At 36.6% G+C, this 27,446-nt stretch overlaps 1 protein-coding gene across 1 annotated transcript; it reads right to left on the bottom strand.

Annotated features, from left to right (window-relative positions):
• Positions 1 to 1,034: 1,034 nt before the first annotated feature.
• On the bottom strand, positions 1,035 to 26,805 carry LOC133995736 (kinesin-like protein KIF2A). Its single transcript, XM_062435209.1, has 21 exons — positions 26,744 to 26,805; positions 25,670 to 25,764; positions 23,106 to 23,225; positions 21,013 to 21,067; positions 19,923 to 20,048; positions 18,684 to 18,787; positions 18,359 to 18,454; positions 17,703 to 17,757; positions 15,159 to 15,321; positions 13,515 to 13,605; positions 13,370 to 13,433; positions 13,172 to 13,263; positions 12,018 to 12,160; positions 10,700 to 10,904; positions 7,920 to 8,030; positions 7,762 to 7,829; positions 7,225 to 7,318; positions 5,402 to 5,575; positions 3,658 to 3,759; positions 2,180 to 2,315; positions 1,035 to 1,120 (listed from the first exon to the last, which is right to left on the bottom strand). Exons 1-21 carry the CDS (start codon positions 26,802 to 26,804, stop codon positions 1,035 to 1,037), a joined length of 2,241 nt encoding a protein of 746 aa, XP_062291193.1. The 5' UTR covers position 26,805.
• Positions 26,806 to 27,446: the final 641 nt, after the last annotated feature.

Here is a 27,446-nt window from a genome sequence, read left to right as displayed (position 1 = left end):
CTTCCTTGACTCAAGGACAACAGGACTAAAGTAACATTAGATTAATTAATTTATAAACATTTAGTGTCTGTAATATGTCAAGAATAAAGTTTGTCTGTAGCAACAAAAAGGAAACAGTTTAATATATCTACATAATATTAACATTTTTACAGAAAGAAAGAAACAAGTCCAGCAAGAAGAAGAAGTAGCCTTTCTTTATTTATGGCAAATGAAAATCTGTTTTTTTTTCTGTAGATGTTTTTTATGGAACTCTGACATGAAAGTTTGCGTCTCAGTTTCTTTGATTATAGCGCCCCCGTTAGGCCGATAAATGTAATGTAACGGTTAGTTTTGTGTTTTTAGGCTTTCTCTCAATCAATCATATATTACATACAGTATCAACACAAACACACATTTGGCTCATTTTCTTTTTTCATTTTTTTTTCATCTTCTTTACACATGAACTTGATATAAGCCCTGTTTCACCCCTGAGCTGAAATAAGGGGGAAGAACAGGAAGAAAATCCTCCAAACGAGGCGCGATATTGCACAAAATGGCAACAGCTGTTTATAAAATTGGCCAAAGTAAGGATATCCTATGATTGACCCTATAAAAATGTATTTAAAACAAATAATTTATCTTTTTTTTTTGTTTGTTTCTTTGTTTATAATGAAGCACTTGTGACTTATCACACATACAGAAACCTTTTTTAAATACAATTCACAGGAGGGATGGAAGAGCAAAGACTGTCCTGCTCGTTGGTTTCACAGCTGGACGGATGGACGGACGGATGGATGAGAGGAAGCGATGGCAGCCTGTACAGCAAAAGGTTTTTTTGGGAAGGGGAGAGAGATCACACACACACACACACACACACACACACACACACACACACACACACACACACACACACACACACACACACACACACACACACACACACACACACACACACACACACACATATAGACGTTAAGTCATAAAATCACAGCTGAGCTAAATCAGCTCTTTCATCAACAGTGAAATATCTTCTTTTCTTTCTTTTTTTGATATGTCTATAGTGCACGAGGCCTCTTGGGAGTTATTTGTTGGCTAGCTTGCTCCTCTTCTTGCAGTGCAGAGCGGAAAGACTTGACTTTATCTGAAAGAAAGAAAAAATAAAACAGAACTCACAACATGATAAAATAATCAAGTTTAACACAGATACTAGGGATTCATATTTTTCCCGAAAATAAGACAAATCCTGGAAAAAGAAGTACATTTTTACCAAGAATCCCAGGAAATAAAAAGTTTTTTAAAAGACATTTATCATTAATAGGGGCGGGAATCACCCAGATAAGATAGATAAGATATTCATTTGTCCCACAATGGGGAAATTTGTAGTAAAAAATGGAGGAGCATAAATAAGGAAGAATAAAGAACAATAAATAAGTATGAAAAACAATAATAGTAGAAATATATATATATAAGAAAAAATAAATAATAATTGTGACATTATTACATTATTTACAGCACAAAAGTAATATTGGTAATATACCAGAGATGATATTGTTATTGCACAGATTAAAGTAAAATATTTCGTACGATACTATATTATCATGATACTTGTGCCACGATACGATATTATTGCGATTTTAAATATATTGCGATATGCTGCGATATCTTGTAATTCATTACCTTTTTACACCTGCAAATTATGTCTCCAAAGGAAAACTTCCTCCTGCACACTGACTGTTATTTCTGCTGACCTCACCAGAAAACAAACTTAAATTTTCATTTGCAATTTATATAATAAAAGATCGATACTTGGCGTCTGTGTATCGATACAATATTGCCATAGTATCGCGATACTATGCTGTATTGATAAACATTAGCTAAGCCCTGGTCATTTCAAGCAACACTGAATGCAACAAGGAGACATTACTCTTATTTTGTGCATACATGGATTCCCGATCCAACCTTTTTTATGTACTGTTTTGATCATTATTATGTTTTAAGAGAGTAAACTGTCTGCCTACGTTTTCCTGAATATATTTCACCAATGTTCTGTGTTTTTTTAATTAAAAAAAAAATATAATAATAATATTTTCCCCCGTTTCCCATCATTAAATTTCTCGGGAACTGGGAAATGGTTTTGATTGGTCCTGTTTCCCAGGATTAAACTTTACATACCAGTACTATAAAAGCTTTTGACTTTTACCTCTCAGCTCGGTCAGGATGTCGATCTTCTGATCCAGGATTTGTTCAAGTTGAGTTGCATAAGACTCAACGTCGTAGTCCACCTCCTCCGTCATCTCCAGAAGCACCTTCTCCTCTTCCAGACAACGGATCGACTCCTGCGAGGACAAAGAGCTGAACTTTAACACACTTATCTGTTGTTTAAACTTTATAAACTTCTACTTAACATGGTGGGAATAAATGTGTGTCTTCACTGAACTGTGAGCAATGAATTCATGTAATTATAACATGTAAAAAAAAAAAGACACTTGAAGGACTTTCTCTGGTATTTTAGAAGAAGTTTAGCTCATTACTACAACATACATGTATTTCAGTGATATTTTAGGTAGAATATAAAGAGTATAAAAGCGAGAGTATTTACAAAGAAAGCAGAAGCACTTGAGAATGACGCGCCTGCAGCAGAGATTAAAAGGAAAAGTGACGATGAAGATGACATAACATTAAAAAAACCCATAATAAAACATACTGTACATGTGTATATGAAGACCAAACCCTTAACACGGATCACCTGAGCCTCTTGAGTGAGCATACAAAACTGCAAACTTTAATTAGTAAATATATCTCCTCTCCATACATAAATGAAGTTACACTTATCCTACTGTATTTATTCTGCATATCTTAGTTTGTAAGAGGGGGAAGATTTCCTCAGAAAAGTATGTACTCTATGTATACTGTTGCAGAATTGAATGATTTAAGCATATAGCTCACTAAATATTTTGTAAGACTGTTTTTTAGCCGTGCTGGCAGCTTTAGGTAGAAATTATAAAGAGTATAAAAGCACTTGAGGATGTCGGGTCTGCATCGTAGACTTTCTGCAAAGGGTAAAGTGATGAAGATGATGTGACATTAAAATAAAAACAGAACATAGTGTCAAGAAAAAGTATGTGAACTCTTTGGAATGACCTCGTTTTCTGCATGAATTGCTCATAAAATGTGATCCGATCTACATGTAAGTCACAGGTATAGACAGACACAATGTGCTTTATCTAATACCACACAAACAATTATAATATTTCATGTCTTCATTGAACACATCCATTAAATGGAGGGAGGAAAGAAGGAAGGAGGGAGGGAGAAAGGAAAAGGGGAAGGGGAGGAAGGAAGGGGGGAGGAAAGAAAGAGAGAAGGAGGGAGGGAGGAAAGACAGAAGGAAGGAAGGAAGGAAGGAAAGAAGGAACAGTCAAAACAGACGGGGTCAATTTGTCCAGCGAGGACAACACAAAGGTTAAACTCTGCAGAAATTTCACAATGTCAGCTCACAGTTCTCCTGTTCTCTTTGAAAGTTCTTACACTGTTTTTCTACTTAAGCAATAGTTTGAGTGCAGCTCACCTCACCAGCAGATTTGAGCAGGTAAGTTACACATCTGACATTACAGTAAAAGCTCCTGGCTCTGTGAGGCTCTGTGAGGCTCTGTGAGGCTCTGTGAGGCTCTGCTGTACCTGAAACACGGCCCTGTGATCCTCCAGAACCTGCTCCTCCATCTCCACCAGCTGAGACACGGCCTCGTGGAAGGTGAAGAGCTGCGGGGAAACCTCTTCCTCCTACAGAGAGGACGATCAAGTCAGTTTAACATCAGCGACACCAAAGTGAAGATCTGCAGTTTACAATCCACATATTGTGTTATGAGTTCATCCAAAGTACACAGGTAAAATCATCTTTTTCTCTCTGTTTCAGCTCTGATCTGACATAAAAACAGCTATTTTCTTGCTCAAAAACTGAGCTTTTGTTTGGAAGATGACGTACATTTAGTGCCACCTTAAATCTTCTATATACGCACCTAGTTTAGTTTATTTATCTTGTTATTCGAACATGTTAAAATAAAATAAAATAAAATATATAGGTTGCAAAATATAACAAAATGGAAAAAACAACAACATTTTAGATAAACAAAATAATAACCATTCAATGTTTGAAAGGGTACAATACAATGATTTGAATCACAAAACGGTGCAGTAAAGCTTAAGGTTCTATGATTAAATCACTGATAACAGAAATAGAAACACATGTAAAAGAAATCACCTATATAAGAAGAATAGTCTTTATTGTCATTGTACATGCACAACGAAGTTAAAGAAAAGAAAGAAAGAAAGAAAGAAGATGCTTGTAAAATAATAAACTAAATGAGTAATTAGTACTAAACTAACTAAAACACATACTATACACACACAAGACATTCCACCTGCTGCTATCAATATTGCACAATTCCCCTGAATATTACAGTTAAACTTTGTCATCTCTAAGTTTCTTGGATGATGTATCGTTCTTTCTTAAATGTTGATAAAACTGATCATGATGATGATGACGATGCACAGCTGTTGTTATTATCCTGTATTTATGTTGATTTTGATGGATGATGTTGCGCCATAAAATAGTGACTCAGTCAGTCAGCTGTTTCTCTTTACCAGATGTTGACTGTGATGCTGCTTTGTTGTCCAGGTGTTGGACTAAAGACAGAAATCTCACTTAACCTGGAAATGCTTGCGTGTGCAAATCATTTTCATGTAGTTTAAAAGTTAGGCAGCGTAGTGTAGACATACAATAGTCTAAGAATACGTCTATATTAAGCTGATTAAATTCCAAAATGCTGCTTTCGTGCAAGAAAACATGCATCCACTGCATGAGTCTGACCTCTGCCTACATTAATAACAACAAATTGGGTCATTATCCTCCTACAGGGCACGCATGGAGGACAGATGAGTAAGTCAGCAACAGAAAACCAGTGAAGTAAAAATGGTAAACTATTTCTGTTTCTGCTGCAGCTTCCTGACATTTAGTTTATTGTGAAAAGATTACAGTTTTATTAAGATAAAGGTAGATAGCAGTGTTAAACTCTAAACAAGCTGTCAAAGAAGACGACTCTTGCATGAATCTTTCCACCATTGTTATTATTCTTGTGTTTCTTCTTCTTCTTCTTCTTCCAGGTTTAGTTAAAGAAATTAAGCTGGCGTCTTCCAATTGACAAAAGCTCAATTTTCAGGAGAGAAATATCCTGTTTTAGTCTGAACGGAGGGCCAGAAGAAGAGATGAGCCATCTTAAGTGTGGACATGGTGTAAATGAAGCCAGCAGACACCTGAGTGAACAGATAGTGTGTGTGTGTGTGTGTGTGTGTGTGTGTGTGTGTGTGTGTGTGTGTGTGTGTGTGTGTGTGTGTGTGTGTGTGTGTGTGAGCGTCTCTGCCTTACGTTCTGTTCACAGAGCAGCTTCAGGTCGTCTCTCTGTGGGGAGCTGCCGACTCCCCACTGAGCCTCCAGCACCTCCAGCTGGTTGACGTGTCCTCCCTGACGGCTCTCCGGGGCCACGGCGGGATCCACGGCGAGCTCCTTCACCCTGACAACACATCGGTAAATGTTACAGCGCTGGCTAACTGGAACTACTGCCGGGAAGAAGATCTCATGAGCAACAACATGCGATGAACAGAGACGCTGCAGGTGGAAGCAATCATGAATGCTGCGTGACGTATAAGAGAGGAACATATGATAAAAAACTGATAAACAATGTATATTAACTATTGCAATATAGTCTGGGTGAGTAGTTCTCTCAGCCTCTGTTCCTTCAGTATTGCATCCTCAGTGTTTGTCAAGTGAACTACCTCCAGATTGGTTTATTTATATGTATGTATGTGTGCATGGGTATGTGTGTATGTATCTATATGTGTATATATATTTTATCTATTTCTTTTATTTAAGTGTGAGATGTGTGCATGAGTGGTGACTGAGGATGGGATCTGTTTTAAATCTGGTTGTATTGACCTCAATGCAATGACAATAAAGACAATTCAATTATTTGTCCATAGTTCTTTAAAAAGGATCCTTCCTTCTTTTCACACTCACTCTACTCGTAGCTCTTGTTTTCTGCAACCTCCTTCTTTTCATACATCTCTGTGTCACTTCAGTATTTTTCCACAGAGGGCCTAAAATATAGAAGTTACTACCCTCATATTTTGTGAATTTATCCCCACAACAATTTAAAAGAGCCTTGAAATCAATTTTATTATCCAACCAGTATTGACCTTTTTGGACTAACTGTCTAGTCTGAGTCCATGCTCATACTGTATGTAAAGCACATTGAGTTGCTCCTGTGGATGAAATGTGCTCTATAAATAAAGCTGCCTTGCCTTACAAAGACTTGAAACTTGCTTGAGATGAGTTATCCTATCTTCTAAAGTTGCTTCATTGTTGTGTAACCACCAGTTCATTTTATAAAGGAACAACAAACACCCAACATTATGTTTATCGCTCCTGTACCTCCCAGGATTTAAGTGTCTGAATTTGCAGCAGTAATACTGAGCAGCTCAACTATGATCAAATCTATCACATATCACGAATGTATTTATTTATATTCATCATAATTGAAAAGTTCCAAAAATATTCACCCAGCCAATCAGCTCCTCGCCTTTTCTCCTGTTAATATATTCCAGTCGAGCCTCAGAATATAAAAATAGACCTGAAATGTGCAGAATACGTCCTCCCCTTTATAAATGTACAATAGTTTCCTAAAACAGCTGGACACTGTAGTTTGTAGCAGACGTCACACAGGGGGAAATCATTTGTTCATGACTATTTTCAGCGGTGGATGAATCCAGATTTGGTGCTTTGGTGAGTATTTTTAACAGCAGGACGGTGTGTGTGTGCGTGTGTGTGTGTGTGTGCGTGCGTGTGTGTGTGACTGAGATTGAGTGTGTGTTCATGGTGATGAAAGAAAAAGTCACCAAGTGCAGGAAAGTGTCTCATTGACATGTTTTTAATATATTCTATAATTTAGTTTTTGGACAATGATGTGGACCAGACTTTAGATACACAAAGAATCTGTGTTTTTAGATAAAATCTTTGATGGATTTGGTCTTTTTATGGGATTTATTGGCAATAAATAAAAAAATAGAAGATCTCAAATATATGATTTATGGCTCTAAAATGATTTCTGAAAGGACAGGAAGCAATAAAAAGTGTAATATGCCAGTTTGGGGGTAACTTGTGTGTAGAGAAGTGATGGAGAGACGTAATAAAACATACTCGTAGGTAGGAGAGAGTTCAGAGCGACCGCCTCCGCCTCCGCTCTGGGTGAAGGGAATATCTGAAGGACTGATCCCAAACTCCTTCACTCTGAAACACGACAGGAGAGAGACACAAACACACATAAACCACACAATAAAGAAGAATAAGAGACAGGAGACGGTCATGTTAGATGGTTAAAAAATAAATTAATTCAGTTTAAACATGAAAAACTTAGTCATGCTTTCATTTCTACTGAACTGAACGACTGCAACACTGTTTTTACTGAACTACCAAAGCAGTCACTTGAAAAATTACAACTCATTCAAAATCATGCTGCTTGACTTTTAACCAAAACAAGGAAGAAGAAGCACATTACTCCACTTAATTGGCTCCCAGTATATTTATCTAGAATAGAGTTTAAGCTTATTTTACTTGTTTTTAAAGCTCCAATATGAAATTTTTCTTCTTCAGTTTAACCAAATAACCAGTTTTATCTTACTGTAGATGCTGTAAACATTCATTTTCTTTGACTTGAGAAGAATCTGTGTTACCTGTTGGCGTATCTCAGTGTGTTCAAGGTGTTTTCACAAGATGCCATCCCAGGAGAGATGGTGGCAATCTGCAGAGGATTAGATCAGATCATGACATCATCCAACACGTGTTAAACATGATCGATAACATGATTGATAACATGATCAGTGACACGAACCATGCATGTTCTGGAGTTCTCTCCGATGAACGAGTCTCTCAGCACTTGGGTTAACTTGCTGGCTCTGAACGGAGTGTGAGGTTTGTTTCGGCCCAGAGCTCGAATACACTCCTGCAGAGAGAGACGGGACCATCATCATCATCATCATCATCGCCTGCGTGAAGTGACGATTACTAAATAAGTCTACACGATTCTGCTGATTGCGTGATCGTTTAAATCATTTATCAGGAAATAAAAAGAAGATATTATCTTGTTTAAAACTCTTCAAAGGGTTTTTAACACATAAGGCAACAATTATTTAATATAACTTTTTTTTTTATATACATTTTTTTTTGCATTTTATTTATTGTCATCATTTCATTTTATGCGTCTTTCGGATATAATATATGCTACATAGTGATGATAACATTATTTTGTCATCATAAGTAATGTGTTTAGGTGTGAAACATCATAATGATTAATTAATGTAGCAATTAGTTAAAGTAAATCATTAACTATATATACAGTACACATTTAAATTGTTACAATATATTATAGTCATTTTAAATTCATGAAATAAAATCCAAGTTGATTTTCTTCCTATTCTTCTTCCACTTATTTTTTTAAATTTAAAATGGTATTTATTATTATTGTTTTATTTATTATTTATTTAATATATTTCATTTATATATTTTTTATTTATCTTATTATTATTATTTATCTATCTCTGAGCCTGGTTTTGCCTGAGGTTTCGTCCTGTTAAAAGGGAGTTTTTTTCTTGCCATTGTTGCTAAGTGCTTGCTCATGTGGGAATGTTGGGTCTCTTTAAAATCAAAACCTGAAGAGCACGGTTTAGAACCTGCTCTATGTGTAAAGTGCCTTGAGATAACGTGATTTGGCGCTATACAAATAAAGATTGATTGATTGATTGATCTTTTTATTTTCATGATCGATTCAAGTGACAGTTACTTTCTTGGTTAATTTGATAAATCTAAAACATCAAAAAACTATGAAAATGTCTTATTTTGTCCAATCAACAGTTTAAAACCAGAAAAATATTCAGTTTAAAAGTGTTAAGATAAAGAAAATTGACCTTAAATGGTGATTTGATTATCAAAATAGAAGCCTCTTCATTTTCTGTGTCACAACAAGTTGGATCCTTGCTGTAGTTCAGACAGGCACAGAAGTCAGATTATAGTCACATGTTCTGTAATGTTAATGATTATGGGCGAATGTCTATGACCTACTTCTCTCAAAGGAGCGTCTATATAAACATTTAATGTTCATACAGCCACAAGAATGTTTCTTCTTAATGTTTTAATGTTCATCAAATGTGAATCTCAGCCTCTGCTGGAGGGTTTGTGAGCTCAGTGAATCACATGAGAAGAGAAACGCCAACGAGTTAAATGGTAAATGGACTGCATTCATATACACTGCATGTCAACGTTCACCCATTCTCACACACACACACGCACACACGCACACACACACACACACTCTTTGGGGTTTAGTATTTTGCCCAGAGACACTTCGCCATGCAGACAGGAGGAGCCTGAGATCGAACCACAGATCTTCTGATTAGTGGACGAGCCGTTCTTCCTCCTGAGGAGCATTCAGTCCACACTCATCACTTTAAAATGCATCATGTGACAGTTTGAACGTCCTCACTGTCATATCTTTGAGTTTTAGACTGTTGGTTGAACACAAAGTAAATGAAGTTGTTGTCTTTGACTACAGCAAACTGTGAAAGATATTTATTTATTTATTAATTGTTTTAATTGTTTAATTGTTGTTGTTAATTTTATATTGTTTCATCTATTGCTATGCTTGACTATTATTGTTTATAGTATGATATTCTGTTAATTTTATTTTGCTTAAATGGTGTATATTGTATTATGTGAAGCAACTTGTAACTTCAGTTTGGAAAGATGCTATAGAAATAAAGATTATTATTATTATTATTATTACTAAATTTCTTCCTCTATATTTGATAGATTATTCTATTAGTAATAATAATAAATAATAAATAATAAATAATAATAATACTAAGATGAAGAAGAAGATAATAATGATAACTAATAACAACTATATAATATATTATGTGAAGCACCTTAACTTTGGTTTAAAAAGGTGCTACAGAAATAAAGCTTATTATTATTATTGTTATTATTATAATATTATTATATTTGTTTTTCTACATTTTATAGATTAATCTACTAGCAATAATAATAATAATAATAATAATAATAACTATATAATATTATGTGAAGCAACTTGTAACTTCAGTTTGGAAAGGTGCAATAGAAATAAAGTTTATTATTATTCTAATTATACGTCTTTCTCTTCATTTTATAGGTTAATCTACTACAGATAATAATGATAATAATAGGTAGAGAATTGATAAAATTTAAAATGACTAGTCACTAGTCTGGGAAGGACATGAAACTCTGCAGGAGAAGCTGGACAGCGTTACCATGGAGGAGGACGTCTGAGTGTCTTTACTGAGACCTGATCCCAAATAATCAGCAGAAAACGGACGGATGGACGTAGTAGTCAGTAGTCAGTCAACTTACATAGAATCAAAAATAAATGTAGAATATATACAGCGTTACTGTTTGACATCTTTGGCTGAGATGCCATCTGAATATTGTCCTCTCTGTCTGTGCTCTCCTCACTTAAGATTTGTGAGCTACGGATCAATAAAACCTAAACTCACATAAATATCCTCATAAATATTATTTCCAGTCAGTGTTTGGACTGATATCACTGATATATTATATTTTAGGCTACTGTAGAGAAACCTTGAGCGCCAGGAGGCTTTTGTTGATCTCGGCTCCTTCGAGGCGAGTCTGCCGGTCTGCGCTGGAAGTGTCGGCTCCTCTCTCGTTCCCCGCCAAGTCGATGAGGGAAAACTTTCCGTGCATCTTTCCCCTCCGACGCAGAATGATCTGGAACACGGCGTGGCTTCGAGAGGAGTGTGCGTTCGCCGAAGTCTGACCAGAAGTCCTGAAGGAGAGACAAGAAAACATTTTGTTCCGTTTTTACTGAGGATGTAAATCACAAGTTTCTTCACGATATGATATTATATCGATTTAATGGACGACGATTCGATGTTTGCCGATATCACAAAGTCTGTCACGATACGATCAGGAGGCAGCAATCGATATGAGATGATATCACAGCTGATTTAACACAATCACTTCCATTCATATCAAATCACAAAAAGCTACTAAAATATAATATGACATTTTTATTTCTGAGCTCAACCAGATGTTGAAATGGAAAACAATCTATTGTTTTAAATAAAAAATATTCCTCCTGTTCACTATAAAGTGCCACATGTTGATGCATTGAGCTTTAAAATGTTTGCATCCTATAAAAGAAAAAAATGAGTGGTAGACACAAACATCCAGAGTAAGAAAGCAGAAGCTGGACCAAATAACTAAATCTGTAAAATCAAGAAAAACTCTGCAGCTCCCAATGCAGGTAGATCCCAGTCTACCTGCATTGGGAGCTGCAGATGTACCCATCTACCACACCATTTTTTCACTGCCTATAAAAGAAAACCGAAAGAACATTGAGTTTCTATGTATATACATTAAAGCAGGACTTTTGCTTCTCTTTTAAAACTGTGGTGTCTACCGAGGAAAAAACGACAAGACAAAAGACGAGCAGCAGCACATTTCAGTCTTTCTGTGTTTCTGAGTTTACAGTAACAAGATGTCTGAAGCATCAGATAATAGACTCCTCTATAATCCAGCTGCAGACATGAAACTCGTCGCTTTTTTAGAGTTGTGGTTTTCAGTTTTTGTAAGAAAAAGCTGCTCAGGTTAACTTCACAGACTTTTTTTCTGGCCGTTGCCATGGCGCCGTTGGCTTTAGTTTGGAGGTGTGCATGCTCGGGCGGAGACAGACGTGCCAGGGGAATTTAAAGTAAAAGCGTGTATTAAATGATCGATGTCTGATCGATGTTTTCATTTTGCATCGATGCTTTTGTCTCGTTGCTCATTAAATCAATGTATCGTTACACCCCTAGTCTTTACCCCTTTTATTAGTCTTTTTATATGTTAAACTGTATTTTGCGGTTTAATTGACAGAATAATTTCCTCTCGTGTTTACCTGCAGCTGTTTCCCACTTCGATGAGTTTGAGGACGTCCTCTGTGCATTTGACATCCCTCTCCTGCAGCCCCACCACCTGCACCTGCTGCTTCCCGTCCTCTAGCACGCGTAACTTGGCCTTACGGTTTAGAAGGTCGAAAACCTTCAAAAACAGAACACATAATCATTTTTTTTACCCAAAATCTCTGCAGCTTTACTGAGCCTCACCTAATGTTTCACTTATACAAATCTTTAACATCTTGGTAAAATCACATCTACTGTATGAAAATGTGGGGAAAACTGTGATTTAGTAATTCATTAATCTTCTGTAAACACATGTGCACAAATACAGCAGGGTCTGTATTTATCTGATATCTCAGAGTCACTCCAAGGAGTCACATTAAAAGATAAAGTAGGAGCTAAAAATAGCTGGTCTGAGAGTTATTAATAAAGCCTCAGACACTGACTTTCAGCTGAGAGAAGGACGTCAGCTAGTAGAAAGTTTAATGTCGACACTGCCATAAAATAGAAATTAAGCACAAAAGTAGTTTAGGGAACATAACAACCTACATGCAGGTTTTATGTGGATATGCAAATAATCTATGCATTATTGAAGTTAATACGATGCCAAAATCAATATCATATCTTTAATATATTCTTGCCAACATCATTAATAAATTGTCTCGACAACATTTTTAACAGATTAGCGCTAGCAGCTCTGTGAGGCAGTACTTAAAACAGCAGCGCTATGAGCTAAATGACAACATCAGCATGTTTAGCAGCTAAAACTTTTTAATTAAAAGAAAAAAATTCAATTAGTTGAATGCCAGATAATTAACTGACAACTAATTTTGATAATCAAATAAATACTTAAGGAATATTTTCATGCAAATATGCCCAAACACTTGATGGATCCAGGTTCTTTAACTGAGAATTTTCTGCTTTTCTTAATCTTATATTATGTTGAATTAAATATCTGGAGGGAGGGGATTTGGACAATTGATGATATCAGTGCTCAACAACTCTGTGATTGTGATTTTTCATAATTTTCTGATGTTTTATAGACTAAAAAATTAAATGAGAAAATAACTGGCAGATTAATTGATAATGAAAACGCAACCTGACTAATTAAGGGTTTAAATCTGTCATGTTTTCATGTTAAAAAGACGCTTGCCTTCCCGCTGTAAATCTCAAAAAATGTTGCAAACACTTGGAGATCCAGCTTCTTGTAGTTTGGCTTCTTTAACATGAGAAAGACGTCTCGGGCTGCACGGTGAAAAAAAGAAAAAAAGAAGAAGAAGAGAGACGTGAATAAAATAAAGATAAGCACAGTAAACCATCAGAGCAGTGAGTAATGAAAGGGGAAACTAACCCGACAGTGCATAGATCCCTTTAGAGCAATCCTGGTTCTTCCCTGAGAAGTCTCCTCCCATCGTCTACAAAAAAAGGAGACACGTGTTAAAACAAATAAGAAGAACTGAGTTTAACTTCTATCAGGTCAACATAAAACCACTCACATGTGTTTTTCCACTTCCTGTCTGTCCGTACGCGAAGCAAGTCGCCATTCCTCTTTCAAAGATTGTCTCCACCAGCGGCTGAGCGGTGAACCTGAGAGGAGAAGAGCTTCAGTTACCTGCAGGCCTGTCACAATAACATTAGAAATAATGATGATAAATGATATTATTGTCATTTTAAGACCATTTTATGCCACAATTGCAGTTACAGGGTTTCTGCAGGTTTGAACAAGTGAAATTTAAGATTTTTTAAGACCATTATGAATTAAATTTAAGACCACAAAGTAAGGAAAATCACAGTACCAGAATTACTTTCAAAGTAACAAAATGTATTGCCACTCACAGAGCAACTCATGAAAGATTAAGAACAAATCTAGTATATGAAAGGAGCGAGTGTGTCTAAGCATCTAAGCTTGTCTCCTTTGGCTGCAATCCTCCTCTGTGATAAGTTCTGCCAGTTTCTCTTTGCAAGCTTAGAGCTCCTTAGGTCTTAGTTGTAGTTTTAATTCAACGTACTAATACCAAGATCCTTCAGAAAGAACTACAACACACGAAACTAACTAAAACTAAAAAGGCGATGAAGGAAGCGGTAAATAAACGTACATATTTAAGACTTAACTAAATGTAATTTAAGACTTTTTACCGCCTAGGATTAACGTGGTAATATTGGTTCAAATACCATTAAGGGTGGGAATCACCGCAGCTTCCACGATACAATATTATCACGATACTTGTGTCACGATACAATATTCTTGCGATTTTAGACATATATTGCGATATGCTGTGTTATATATTGCAATTCATTACCTTTTTTCACCTGCAAATTATGTCTCCAAAGGAAAACTTCTTATTTCACCAGAAAACAAACTAGAGCCCTCTTGTGGACTGAAGAAGCAATTGATTTTATTATTCTGGTACCAAAAACGTACATTTTCATTTTCATTGATATAATAAAAGATCGATACTTGCCGTCTGTGTATTGATACAATATTGCCACGCAAAATATCGCGATACTATGCTGTATCGATCTTTCCCCCACCACTATATACCATACTAACCTATTTGAGAGGTGCTAGCATCCCCCTAGTTTCACCTTAATCATTTACAGCATACCTGCAGCTTAAATATATGGCCCACACTGCCCTAGCGTAGGTTTGATTGTAGGAGTGAAGAGTTTTAGGAGAGTTTGGGTTTCTGAGAAATGGCAGGAGCCATTTTTATATGTTGGTGAGTGTAATGCTCATAAAAAAAAGGGATAATTCATATACACATCAGTCCTTTTCTGTTTGTCTTATTATTCACCTTTATTTTACCTCGAAAGACCATTGAGGAGGAATCAATGGTGTCGAGAAACATTTATAGCAACACAACAACACACAAAACAATATCAGGTACAAGAAAACAAAAGAAAAGAAATAAATTAAAATATGAGGAAAAAAATAAAGCAATGAATAAATACAGTTACACAGTCAAGATACGATGAGTTAAAAACATTTACAATCAAATTAATTCATCTTAAAAAATAAAAACAAAAACAAAATCACAACCACGACAGCAGCAAAACTCTAAATTATACAATGATGGAGGTCATGTCCACGTTATTGTACGATAAGTCGATAACGTGATAATCGTGAGAGTCGTACGTACCTGTAAACCATTTCATTGGTGGAGTTCTCGTCGAAGGCGTAGTCAAATCGGAAAGTTTGGTTCTCCAAGTAGCGGGTCAGGTCGACTTTCTGCTTTGGCTCATGGACCATTACTACGTCTTTACTGGGGATGGTGATCACATCCAAATCCTTCACTGACAACTCTGGAAAAAAAAATAAAATCAAATAAATAATAATGACCGATAACGTAATAAATTTGCCTGTTTTTTTAACGTAATAGAGAGAGAGTATCCGTGCATTTTCACTGCATTGTCACAGTTATATCCAATAAATGAAACTTAAAGTGATGTTAGTATATTATTACGTTATCGGCTCCAGTTAAAACATTTGCAAAGAATTTATTTAACCAGGCCAATAACGTATTAACTTATTACATTATCGGTCATTATTACGTTATCGGCTTCTACATGGTGGACAAAGACACATTTTCCCCAAATGTTCCCAGGATTTCATTACTTCAGAGTCTCCTCTCTCCATCCAGACCTCAGCAAAAATTAATTTTCGTACTCTTCCTCCTCAAGCTGGAACTGGCTGCAGCAGAGTCTGGAGCTGATCCCCCTTTAGAGATTTTAAACTTCTTTTCGAGACATTAGAGAGAACATCTTTGGTTGTTCTTAGTATTTTAATCTGTTCATTGCACATTCACTAACATTTTGTGTCCTGTACTGATTCATTACTTTGTCTGTAACTCTGTAGTTAAGATTCACTATTTTTTTCTCATTTATTCCACTTCCTTTTCCTTTACTTCACTTCCTGTCTTCTCCTTTCCTTCTCGTTGATTGGTTGGTTGGTTCACTCCTGATTATCACACTCAAGCCTTATTTAATGTGTTTGTTCCATAATAATGTGTATGAGTTGGTGCACAGAGAGGCAGAGAAGATAGTAAATGATCAACCTCACATGCTTCAATCTGAATTATGGACGATTCTGCATCAATTTGCAAAAGTCAAACATCGATTGCAGAAGTTGTAAGCATGTTTTGATTTACCAAATAAATACCTTTGAGATATAATCATGAAGTATATTGTGGACTTTCTACAGCATCACTCAGAGACTCTAACGTTATTGGAGAAAAGCATCAAACAGCAGCCACAACGAGACAAACTGCAGCTTTTAAAACAAGGTGAAGATAATAACTCTGAGCTCCGTCTGTTTCACCTCAACGACCCTGCAGCTGCTCAGCTTGTTGGACAATAGTGACTTTCCCCGAAGCTAACGGTGCAGCAGAGAGGCAGCTCTCCACAGCTGGAGACGTGACTTTAATACCAACACAGCAGAGCCTTCGTCCTCCTCCTCCTCTTCCTCCATCAGTCTGTTACTCTCAGTTATTCTCACAAAGGCAAAACACTGTAAGATGCTTTTAAATTAATAACATCATTCATTAATTGATGCAGTAAAAAGCTGGAAACCATTTATCTTAATTGGCAGATATGTTTCAAATTGGATTTCAGTGGACTAAGGACAACAGTGAAATACAGTATACTGGAGCAAGAGACTGAAAATAGTTCCCACTTTTATATTAATTCACTCTGACACCAAAGAATCTGAATTTAATGTGAGATTCCCCAAAATGTCCACCTCTAATCTGAATCTGAGCATATGCAGACTGAACCTTTATAAAAACGAATTTGTTCAATCTTCCATTAAATGTTTTAAATGGCAGCAGTTAAATGTTGTGTACCTAAAACATCACATGGTGACAGAGTATTATATGCATGTAGTCAAGTCTGTGTTAGCATGTGTAATATAAATACTTATAATAAATAAATAAATACTTGAGCTGTCAGTTTTATATTGAAAGTATTTCATTATTTTACTGGTCTGACTGTAGTGTTTTCTCTGTTGAATGTATGAACTTTGACCTTTTTAAAAAAAAACCTTTACATACTTTTCAAGGGTCTAATTTAACCCATTTTTCTATTGTAGAGCGGTTAAAACACCTATTACACATTTATTTATTTATTTCTTAATGTGACCCCAAATATACAAAAATAGAAATAATTTTTTTTTTTACATTTTTGTGCAGCTGATACACATTTTTATACATGCAAATGTATAAAGTGTATGTGTTTATTAAAACAAAAATTCAATAATCAGCATTCAAACATGTTGTTGTATTCATCATATTCTATAAAATGTTCTCCTGGACCATAAAAGTCTTTTTTTCCATTTACAGAAGGATTAAATAAACATTTATTAACGACTGATGGGGAATTAATGTGAATTGGTTTAATTATAAGTCAGAATATGAACAGTATGTAAGGGTTAAATGTATTTTTATTTATGTATAATGTTTCCAAGTATGTAAAAATGCTCTTTGGTGCAGTGATGCTGAAAATAACAATAAAGTATATTTTATTTTATCTAATTTTAGTAAATCTGCATCATTAAAAGTCTCCCTGCTTTGGATACTAACACTTCCTGTTTACACAAATATTACTGAAAAACATTAGATTGTCATTCTGTATTTTATCTGAATAATAGATTTATAGTCTAAGAAGAAAAAGGATGAAGCTCCACTTACCTTTTTTATTGAGAGGACGCGCTCGCACACACACACATATCCTGTGCTCCTCGATCTGAAACATCAACAAGCACAATTAAAGTATTCTGTGTTGTATTATATGTTATTTAAACTCTTATACAGCAGCTCTTTTCAAGAGTTACCCCTCATTGAAATATGCTTTAATGTAATTTTCCATTTAACTCTAATGCTCCTCTTTTAATTCCCATAAAGTAGTTCAAAGGTTGTAAAAATCATCTTATTCCACTCTAACAGCAACATATATATATATATACTTTATCAGTTATTTTCAGCTCTTCTATGAAGCTAAATGATGTTTAAAGCCTGACTTGACTAATATTAAATACATGTTTTTGAGTTATTTATTACATTATCTATTGATCCTCATTGTAATAGTTTATTTTTTATTCTCCTTTATGCATTGAAAATCCTTCATTCTGTCCTATTGGTTCAGTTTTGTTCTGCTATATTTTTGGGAATAAAAACTTAACATTGAGTAGCTGCTGCCTCTTACTTACAGGGACTAAATCCCAGAAATCAGACTAAGCCCATTTTTAGGAGATAATCCTTAAATTAGACGTTTGTTTCTAACAAATTGTGCAACAGAACTTTTAAATACACTGGAATCCGGAAACACTGCCCTAAAGCAGACTTACCATATCATTAGTGGTTAAAGGCCTGTAGTCCAGACTGGCTCTGAAGTCTCTGATCATACACATGATTTCATAGTTTGGTAAATTCACATCGACTTCCTGCAATGCAAAAAAGAGGGAACAAACATGCTGAATATATCTTATAAAATGTTCTTTAAATGGCCGAAAAGTTTAGCAAAGTGTGTTCTTTTTAAAAATCCATACAGGTATAATCTTGACTTATTAAAAAATGTGATTTATTGTGTGTGTGTGTGTGTGTGTGTGTGTGTGTGTGTGTGTGTGTGTGTGTGTGTGCGTCTGTGTGTGTGTGTCTGTGGTTGCTGCTCACTTGTGCCCTCTTCTCTCTGAGCTCTTGCTGCTGAAGTCGCCTCTTCTCTCGTTTCTCCTGCAGTTTCTCCACTTCTTTCACACAGTTGGATTTCTTTCGTGCTGCTAAGAAAGTAAGAAGGAAAAAAAAACCTCACTAACCAAAATAACATCTAAAGATTATTGTCAATAAATCCCATCATTTTGTGGCACTCAACTTTGAGATTTTTACTTCCTATTTAAGATGTAAATCTTTAAAAAAGCAGCTCACAAATACAGTATAGATATATTTTTAACAGGTTAAAATAGCTTCCTAAAACAGCTGGTCACTGCACTTTTCAGCAAAGGTTACTCAAAAAGGAACAAAGTGAATTTGTTGTGGACTAGTTTTAGCTGCGGATGAATACACACGAGGGGTTTTAGCCAGTAAAGGCTCATTTATGTGTTTTTAAAAAAATATTTTGGGATAGCAATGGAGCTCTATAGCACATTATGATATATTAGATTTTAAATAGATGATTCTTGTTTAGATAGTAAGAAATTTGTTCATGTTGTCCACTCGCACATTTCAGATTTGAGCTCAGATTTCGGGCTTAAAGAGACAGGAGCTAAAAACGGCTTGTTTCAGACAGAGGCTGAACTGAGCGGCTGCATAAAGGACCAGTAGAAGATAAATAAGGTGTTTTTAAACTGGAAATCATGCAAAGATATTCCAGTAGAACCCCAGAATATAAACATAGAGACCTGGAAATGTGCAGAAAGACCCTTTAAAATGTACATTTATGTTTTAAAGACAGTAGTAGTTTTTAGCAAATGTTACTCAAACGAAGGAAGTAGTGCATTTGTTCAGGAGTATTAATATAGAGACCTGTAAATGTGCAGAATATAACCTTTTTAAGTTTTCCACAAATATGAAAAGAGTCTAACACCTGTGTCCGTTTTCTTGCAAACACATATTATAAAGATGTGATTTATGTATTTTCAACAGCAGCAAACATTTATGTTAATTCCAGCAGAAAACAAGCGCTGCAGTATGAGATGAAGCCCAGAGGTTTCAGCCAGCGAGCGACTGGTGAAAGAGCCTTTGACGCCATCACACACAGCTGTGAGGGGAGCATGACATCATCGCCTCTGGCCTCTGCAGCACCACAAAAACAACAACTGACACACAGGACTTTATAAAACCTGCTGTATGATGGAGAAGTTTATCAGATGTGTGCACTTGAGTGACATCTGCTTCACCTCTCATAGAGACACTGACCGTTCTGCTGCTGGAGGGTTAGTTGAGTCTGGTTGAGGGCACCCTGGGGTGTGATGGCTGGAGGTGGGGGGTCTGCAGGTTGGCTGTGCTGGCTGGGACGGGCCCGAGTGGTTCCCACTGCTGCAGCTGAGGAGCACACAGAAAACAATAATAATAAGAACACGTATGCAAGTTAAAAGGCTCAGTTCACCCACATTTAGATAAAAAAAGGTCTGTTTTTTCAGCTCATTTTTATTAGTTTTTATTTAGTTTTTTTTATTTTATTTTAGTTTTAGTTAGTTTAACAAGTACAACAAGTAGTTTGTTTAGTTTTTATTTAGTTTAATTTAGTTTTAGTTTAGTTTTTATTTAGTTTAGTTTTTATTTAGTTTTAGTTTAGTTTAGCTTTTATTTAGTTTTAGTTTTCCAGGTATTAGAAGAAGTCAAACTGAACAGAAAACAGTAAAAAGGGAGAAAATGAAACGACAACAAAAACGAAGCTGATCTGAGCTTATCTACAATTCAGTTTCGTTTTTATTTAGTTTTCTTTTTTTTCAAAACTATAATTTTTTTTTTATTTCAGTTAACTATAATAACCCTGGTGTAAAGGAACGTAACAGGAACACACATCGTCAATGCAGGACGAGGCAGTCATTTTAGTAAATGGGTGAAAAAGTGGAGATAAGCACAGATGTACGTGGTTGGAGATGGAATAGCTCGTATATGTTAGTCCTTAAACATTTTTATTAGTTTTTAGCTCTTTAGTCCACAGTTAAAATAAATCTAGCACTTATCTGACTGATGTAATAACTGTCTGTGGAGCAGAAGTGACGTAGCTAACAACAACATCTGGACACAACTGGTCAGCTGGAGATGCATAATAGTAACAGGTGCAAACAGCAAATGTCTCAGCTGTCCACTTCTGATAAGCTCACCGGTTAATGCCTAAAACCAGAGCCAAAGACACTGGAACTCCTGCAAGAACAATGATGTACTCTTATACTAAATATTTTTCTCTCTAAGCTGCACAAACTTGTTCACTCAATAGTTTGTTAAATGTCTCGTTGGCACCAATTTAAACTAAAAATGTACATCAAACATACAAACATACCTCTATTCTCTCGTGGAGCATTCTCAGGTTTGGGTATTGCTGTAATTCTTTTGGTCTGAAAACAAACAGAGAAAAATTAGAATGACAAAGTTTCAAGATAAATATCATCTGTCACATTCATTATTTTAACTCTATTTTTTCTTTTTAAACTAATATATAAACAGTATATCTTGCTTGATTGCATTTACAGTAGTAGATCATTTCTACTACACAGTCTTATACACTGTGATGAAACCTGCTGTCATCTTTGTTTGTCTTTGTGATTTTACCTCTCTGCTCTGTCTCTGTCTCTGCAGGTGCTCGTTAGGGCGACTGGTGACACCTGATGGTTAATGGGGTTGTCAGGTTATTAAAATCCAGACTCCAGCTGTGATAATCTCTCTCCCTCCTGTGACTGCTTGCACCTCTCTGCTCCTCCTCGTTTTTGGTTTGGGTGCTTTGCTACCTTAGTTTCTTTTTCTGCACCTTACAACATGCACACACATCTTTCACTCATGCACACCTTACATCACTGACTCTACTGACATCCACACACCATGCTTTGTTAAATATATAGCTTTTAATTCATTCAGTTTGATTTAATAAACTATCTTTTGTTTAACCCTCCTGCTATCCTTGGGTCACTTTTCAACAATGAGGTATAATTAAATTTAAATGAGGCATATTGACCATAATTCCCATAAATGTGTGTAAAATATGTGGTAATAAGTTGGAATGATGTTGGCTAAAAAGGTCTAACACAGAATTTTGTGATAATTTAAACCTTATGCTTTAAAAACAAACCAAATCGAGTCAGTGTTAACCTGGAAAAGCACAGACAAAAGTTGCATAACTGACAGGAAGACAACAAAAGGGTTAAACCTCTATATTGCTGTGTCTCCCACTTGTTGAGGCCACTGATCCAGGCCATAATCATCTCGGTAACAAATAAAGATGTCACCTTCATGCAGAGCTTCATACTGAAATGACTTTGGTTGCAATGTCATGAAACTTTCTGAAGCAGTTTGCACAAATTACATTTATGCTGATTTCAACACACAAGTTAACACAACTCTGACATTTTAGTTGTTTCTGTAGCAAATGCTCACGTGAAAACACCAAATAGTGTGTTTCCAGACTTTATCAGATTTTACTAAACATACAAAAGCTACGGCTAAGATAAGAAGGTGTGAGGTATATTTAAAAAATGTTCGCTTTGATCATTTCTACTTCTCTTTCTTTGCAATTTGAGTCAAAATCTGCATAGAGTAGATTCATTCGGAGCCTTGGGTGATGCTCCAGCAGTCACTGTGTCGTGTCACATTAAAGGAATAGTTCAACACTCTCATCCAATTAAAAGTGTTCCCAAGTGGGTCAGTGGGAAAATACTGGGACAGAGCTGTCAAATTCAAAGCTTTTAATTAATTTATTTTAATTAAAATTCAATTTTTAACACGCTCAGTATGTGCATGAATACAAGCACTATTAAAAAAAGGCAGAAAAGGCTTGAATCAGCAGCTGCTCTGTGTTGCAACGTGTTTCAAGCTTGGCGCTCGTCCTCAGGCAGCATCCATGCTGACCTAGATATGGATGAGCGGCAGAAAAATGGATGGATGGATTAATCGATTAAAAGGAGGAAGAGGAAGTCTTGTCAGTTTTTTTGTGAGCAAAAAGTGACAGTGTTTGCTGCAGGTTTGATGCTTCCAACTAAAACTCCACATAAAACAGCTTCCTGCAGCAGAATCCACTCAGTCACAGCCTCTCACTGTAGTTTATAGATGTAGAAACTAAAAGTGTGTGTTTCTCCTCAAATTAAACACTTTAAACACTTAAATTTACCTGCCTCAAAAACATTTAGGAGACTATTATAATGTAGTTGTAAGCAGATAGGAAGAAAATGTTGAGTTTTAATTAATTTACTCTTATTTAGCAAATATAATTACACATTAACTGCACCACTTTACTGTAAACACCACCTAACCCTCTCCTCCTCCTCTTCCACTCTCATATGTTGTTATCCCCCCCCCCCACACAATGCTAAAATGGGGGCAAAGCAAGGCGTGACCAGTGTTTATGAGAAAATGAACTTTGACAGCAGCTGGCGAGGAGCAGACCTTGGGCACTTTGCTGGTTTTGGCCACATTGGAGGGAGGAAGAGGAGCCTCGGGACTCTGCGGTATTTCCTCATCTGGAGCAACATCTGGATTCAGAGCAAAGATGCTTTCAAGATCGATCTGAGGCAGAAAATGAGAAATAGATGGAGAATGAGTTATTATTAATTAAGTTCTAATGAGCAGTGTAAATAAACCATTACTGTTAGCTGAATAATGAGTTTAACAGACTTCTTGTATGTGAAACAATGTTAAAGCCTTTAAAGATGTTAGGCTGCCATCTCACACCTGGAGAGGGACAACGGGTGAGAACGAGCCTTTGGGCTGATTCTGGCATATTTACATTATTAGTTATTATTATGCACAGTACCTGACAAATAAACTAATGAAATAAGAAAATAAATAATAGGTCAAATACAGTGTAGTGACAAAGTTAGACAACTTTACATCTTTGTCTTATGCTCAGGTAAAGCTGGGCAATATGGCCAAAAATAATAAAATCTATACTGTTTTTCAAGTTTGGGGTTGATTAATTAGTAATAATGGGTTTTGTCTGCAAAATGCAAGAATAAAACATCAGATTTTTTGGACACCTGCAATTAGAGCCCGACCAATACATCAGTCAACCAATATTATTATCAGCCGATATTGGCCTATCACAGATATATATCGGTGTTTATGCTGTCCGATATGTGCCTATATTTTTTTAAACATATATTTATAGGCCACAATTTATGTATATTTAATCAATTTTCCTAATTCAAGTTTAATAAATACATATTAAATTTCCAGTGAAGTTTGCTGTTTCAGTGCACTGATTCTTTAACTATAAAATATCACAGCCTCTATTGCATATTATTGTCAGTATTTGTAAGTAAATATTTGGTAATCACATTTGGAAAAAAAGTTTGTTTATATATATCTATGTTCTGTATATTTGGAATTATCAGCCGATATAGCAACAGCCCCAAAAATCCAGTATTGGTCGGGCCCCACCTGCAATGCTGTCATCATAACACATAAAACACAGGTTATCCAGCACAGATAGTGACTGTCAGTACCACAGACGTCCACTTTAATGAGCAGTTTGAGCACAGACGAGGCAGAAAGGTCGACTCACTAATCGATCTCTGTGTTCCTTTAGTCAGTTCGTTAATTTAGGCAGTCGGGAGACAAACTGGTCTCCCAGCACTCCGGCTCTATACATAACCAGTGATGATACCTCATCAATGACACGAACACAGATCAGCATGCTGAGTCATTTCCAGTCTGTTCCTCTCAAAGTCACTACTGCCACCTGGAGTCATGACAACAGTCCTGTAGGACTGCAGCAGGTTGAACGTGTCGTCTAATAATCACGTCACAGCTTACAGGACTGTTGTGACTCATTACGACTAATATAGCAGCTAATTAAGCAACTATCATCTGCGTCACCTTTTGACTGAAAGTAACCTTATTGTGCATGTTGTAATTAATCATTTTGAGTCACTTTTTAAAGGGGAAAAAACTCAAAATGATCTGATTCCAGCTCCTCAGATGTGAATATTTAATAGTTTCTTTTAGAGCCAAACCTGTCCGATATGCACCGATATTTTAGTTTAGTTTATTTGGATCCCCATTAGCTGTTACCAAGGCAACAGCTACTCTTCCTGGGGTCCATACATATATTTTTTTGTTATATCGGCAGCATTTTACGTATATTTGATCATTTTTCTTAATTTAAGTTTAATATATACATACATATGTCTGTTTTTGTTGTATGTGCTTTATAATTTATAGTAATTTATAATGATTAAATTCCCAGTGAAGTTTACAGTGTCTGTAAACTCAGTGCGCTGTGTTTATATTTAAACTGTAAAATATCATGCCTGCATTACATATCTTTATCACAAGGGTTTGTAAAAAAATGTGAGTTTTATAAACATATTCTGTATATGTAAGATTATCTATTAGGATTTTTTTATTCCCTAATATCAGCATCGGCATCATCCCTAAAAATCTGGTATCAGTCAGTTTAGTCCTCTATGATAGTAAACTGAGTAACTTTGAATTGTGGACAAAACAAGACATTTGAAGAAGACATTTTCACCATTTTCTGTCATTTTATGCACCAAACAACTTATCAATCATTTATTAATGAAGATAATAGTTCCATGCAGCCTTAAATGACAGTATGTTGAGAAAAAGAGAGTTGAGATATTCTGATATTTCTTTACAAAACACATCATTATTGATTATAACAACCACCACAGATGCATGCTTTATTTGCTGATTCAGTTATTTGTGCAGGTGTGACAGTGCAGTTATTATAAAGGGGAAGGGGGCAGAATTTTATCCAACACAGACTGTACTAACAACACTGTGATACATCTACAGAAGTTAATTTAAGTTATTAAAAAGGGGAAGGGGCACTCTGAAGCTGCATTTAAACAGAGGGGGGCAGAACTGTATGCAACCCCACAGGCTGCACTAACACCAATGTGATATATCTACATACCAGCAATGAAAGCAAACTTAATTTAAGTGTGTTTTAAGTTAGTGGGATGGGTGGCGAGTGGCAGCTTTACCTCTTTCCCTTTGGTGTCCCCGTTTTCGATCCACTCCACAGTCACACTGTCATTGTCTTCGTGGAGAGAGGTGACCATCGCCTGGTGTATTCGTCCTGCAGTGGGAGTTACACAGACAGAGAGAGAGAGAGGGAAAAAGAGGGGATGTAAGGAGATGCTATGCTGGGGCCTGCTCAGTGCTGCTGCATGGGGACTGTACAGTATGTAGGATAAACTGTATGTGTGCTGACACCAACACGTCCAATGAGCCATGAACTAACCACACAGCTCTTTAACACAGAGATTTAAGCAGATAATTTGCACGCAGGAATAAACTCACACTGATGTAAGGAAGCTGAGATGCTGATGGGTGTGGCCCCTGATGGATGATTACAAGAGTTTTCTATCAGTCAATGCACAACTTCAAGAGCTCCGATTACTGTGTGTTAATTTAATTTACATCATGACAGCTAATAAATCATTTTAACACTGGTTATATCAATATGAATGGCACAAATGAGCACTAATTTGCTTTAAAGGTAGTGGGGTTTTTTTATGCCAGATAAGATGCAGCGAGAGGAGGAAAGGCCCCCATCCATCCCTCCATCCATCCATACACCCAGGCATTCATGCATCTATAAGCCAGTGATGCACAGGCCACAGCTGGATGATGCAGTGCAGCTTATCGGTATGAATAGCATCTTTTGTATTTATATAGGAGCCATGATGTGCAGATGTGAGGATGTGTAGATGTGTAAAAAGGAGGATGTGCAGACACAGCGGGGGTGCAGGTGTCAGCTACAGCCGGGCAGAGGTGGTGGACGGACCCGCCCGGCCAGCCTGCAGCCTCCTCCTCCTCTATCCCTCCATCCCTTCATCCCTCTATCCTGGCCCCAAAATCTCTGCTTTTCTCTCCTCTCTTTTCTTTTGTAATAATGAAGGTGGAGATGCTGTGAGTTAGCCGCCTGCAGCAGCAATGCTCGGTAACGTTAGCAGCTCTCATCTGGACCCGCCGGACGGACGAGAAACCGTGTGTGTAGATGTGTGCGTGTGTGTTTGTGTGTGTATGTGTGTGTGTGCGGCTAAGCTACGTACCGTCGCTCCGTTTTATCTCCACGTAAATACCCACGAAAATCTTCCCGAAAATCCCGGCCATGTCCCCTGCCTGCTCCGGGGGGTTGGGGTGTTTTTTTTATGGGTGCAATTTAGGCAGCGTGCGCGTGCGTGTGTGTGCACGTGTGCCGAGCCCGTCCAAGTTGTGCTGCTGCAGAGCTGCTGAGAGGTCACTATCGGTCACAGGGAGGGGAGCCGCTGCGCATGCGCCGGTCTAGCTCCATGTAGAAAAAAGTATCTTCTGTGAAATGTTTTATTTTTTGTTTCTAATTAATTTTTAAAGATATAAACCAACAATGAAATAAGTCTACAAAATGTTAACATACATAAAGAAATAATAATGATCATACTACTACTACTACTACCACTAATACTACTACTACTACTACTACTACTACTACTATTACTACTACTACTAATATTAATAATAATATTAATAATAATAATAATAATAATAATAATTAAAGCCGCAAGTGGCGATGGCGGGCCCTCGCTCACCCATGCCACTGCGGGGCCTGAGGCATGGCGGGGCTGTGGCGTGAAGCAGAAAGTGAGAAAAAACCTGGAAGGAGGCCAAAAATGCAATGTTTCGTTCATCCAGTAGGGGGCAGTCACAGGTAGTTACACATATGGTCTGGTGTGGTCTGGTGTGTTCAGGGCGGCCACTCATCAGTCATGTGAAGTT

This window comes from Scomber scombrus, chromosome 15 (genome assembly GCF_963691925.1).
Source record: "Scomber scombrus chromosome 15, fScoSco1.1, whole genome shotgun sequence".
Classification (NCBI taxonomy): domain Eukaryota; kingdom Metazoa; phylum Chordata; class Actinopteri; order Scombriformes; family Scombridae; genus Scomber; species Scomber scombrus.
The sequence above is the reverse complement of the archived record's forward strand: the minus strand, read 5'-3'. Positions and strand labels throughout refer to the sequence as shown.

What these genes read in the sequence shown, in the direction of transcription:
- LOC133995736 (XM_062435209.1), bottom strand. Translation starts at nt 26,804, where the DNA reads ATGGCCGGGATTTTCGGGAAGATTTTCGTGGGTATTTACGTGGAGATA. An exon ending in CAGGAAGTGGAAAAACACAT is followed by an intron (nt 13,434 to 13,514) that starts GTGAGTGGTTTT and finishes CTTTTTTTGTAG; the next exon opens with ACGATGGGAGGAGACTTCTC. An exon ending in TCTCTCCTACCTACGAGTAT is followed by an intron (nt 5,576 to 7,224) that starts GTTTTATTACGT and finishes CCAGTTAGCCAG; the next exon opens with CGCTGTAACATTTACCGATG.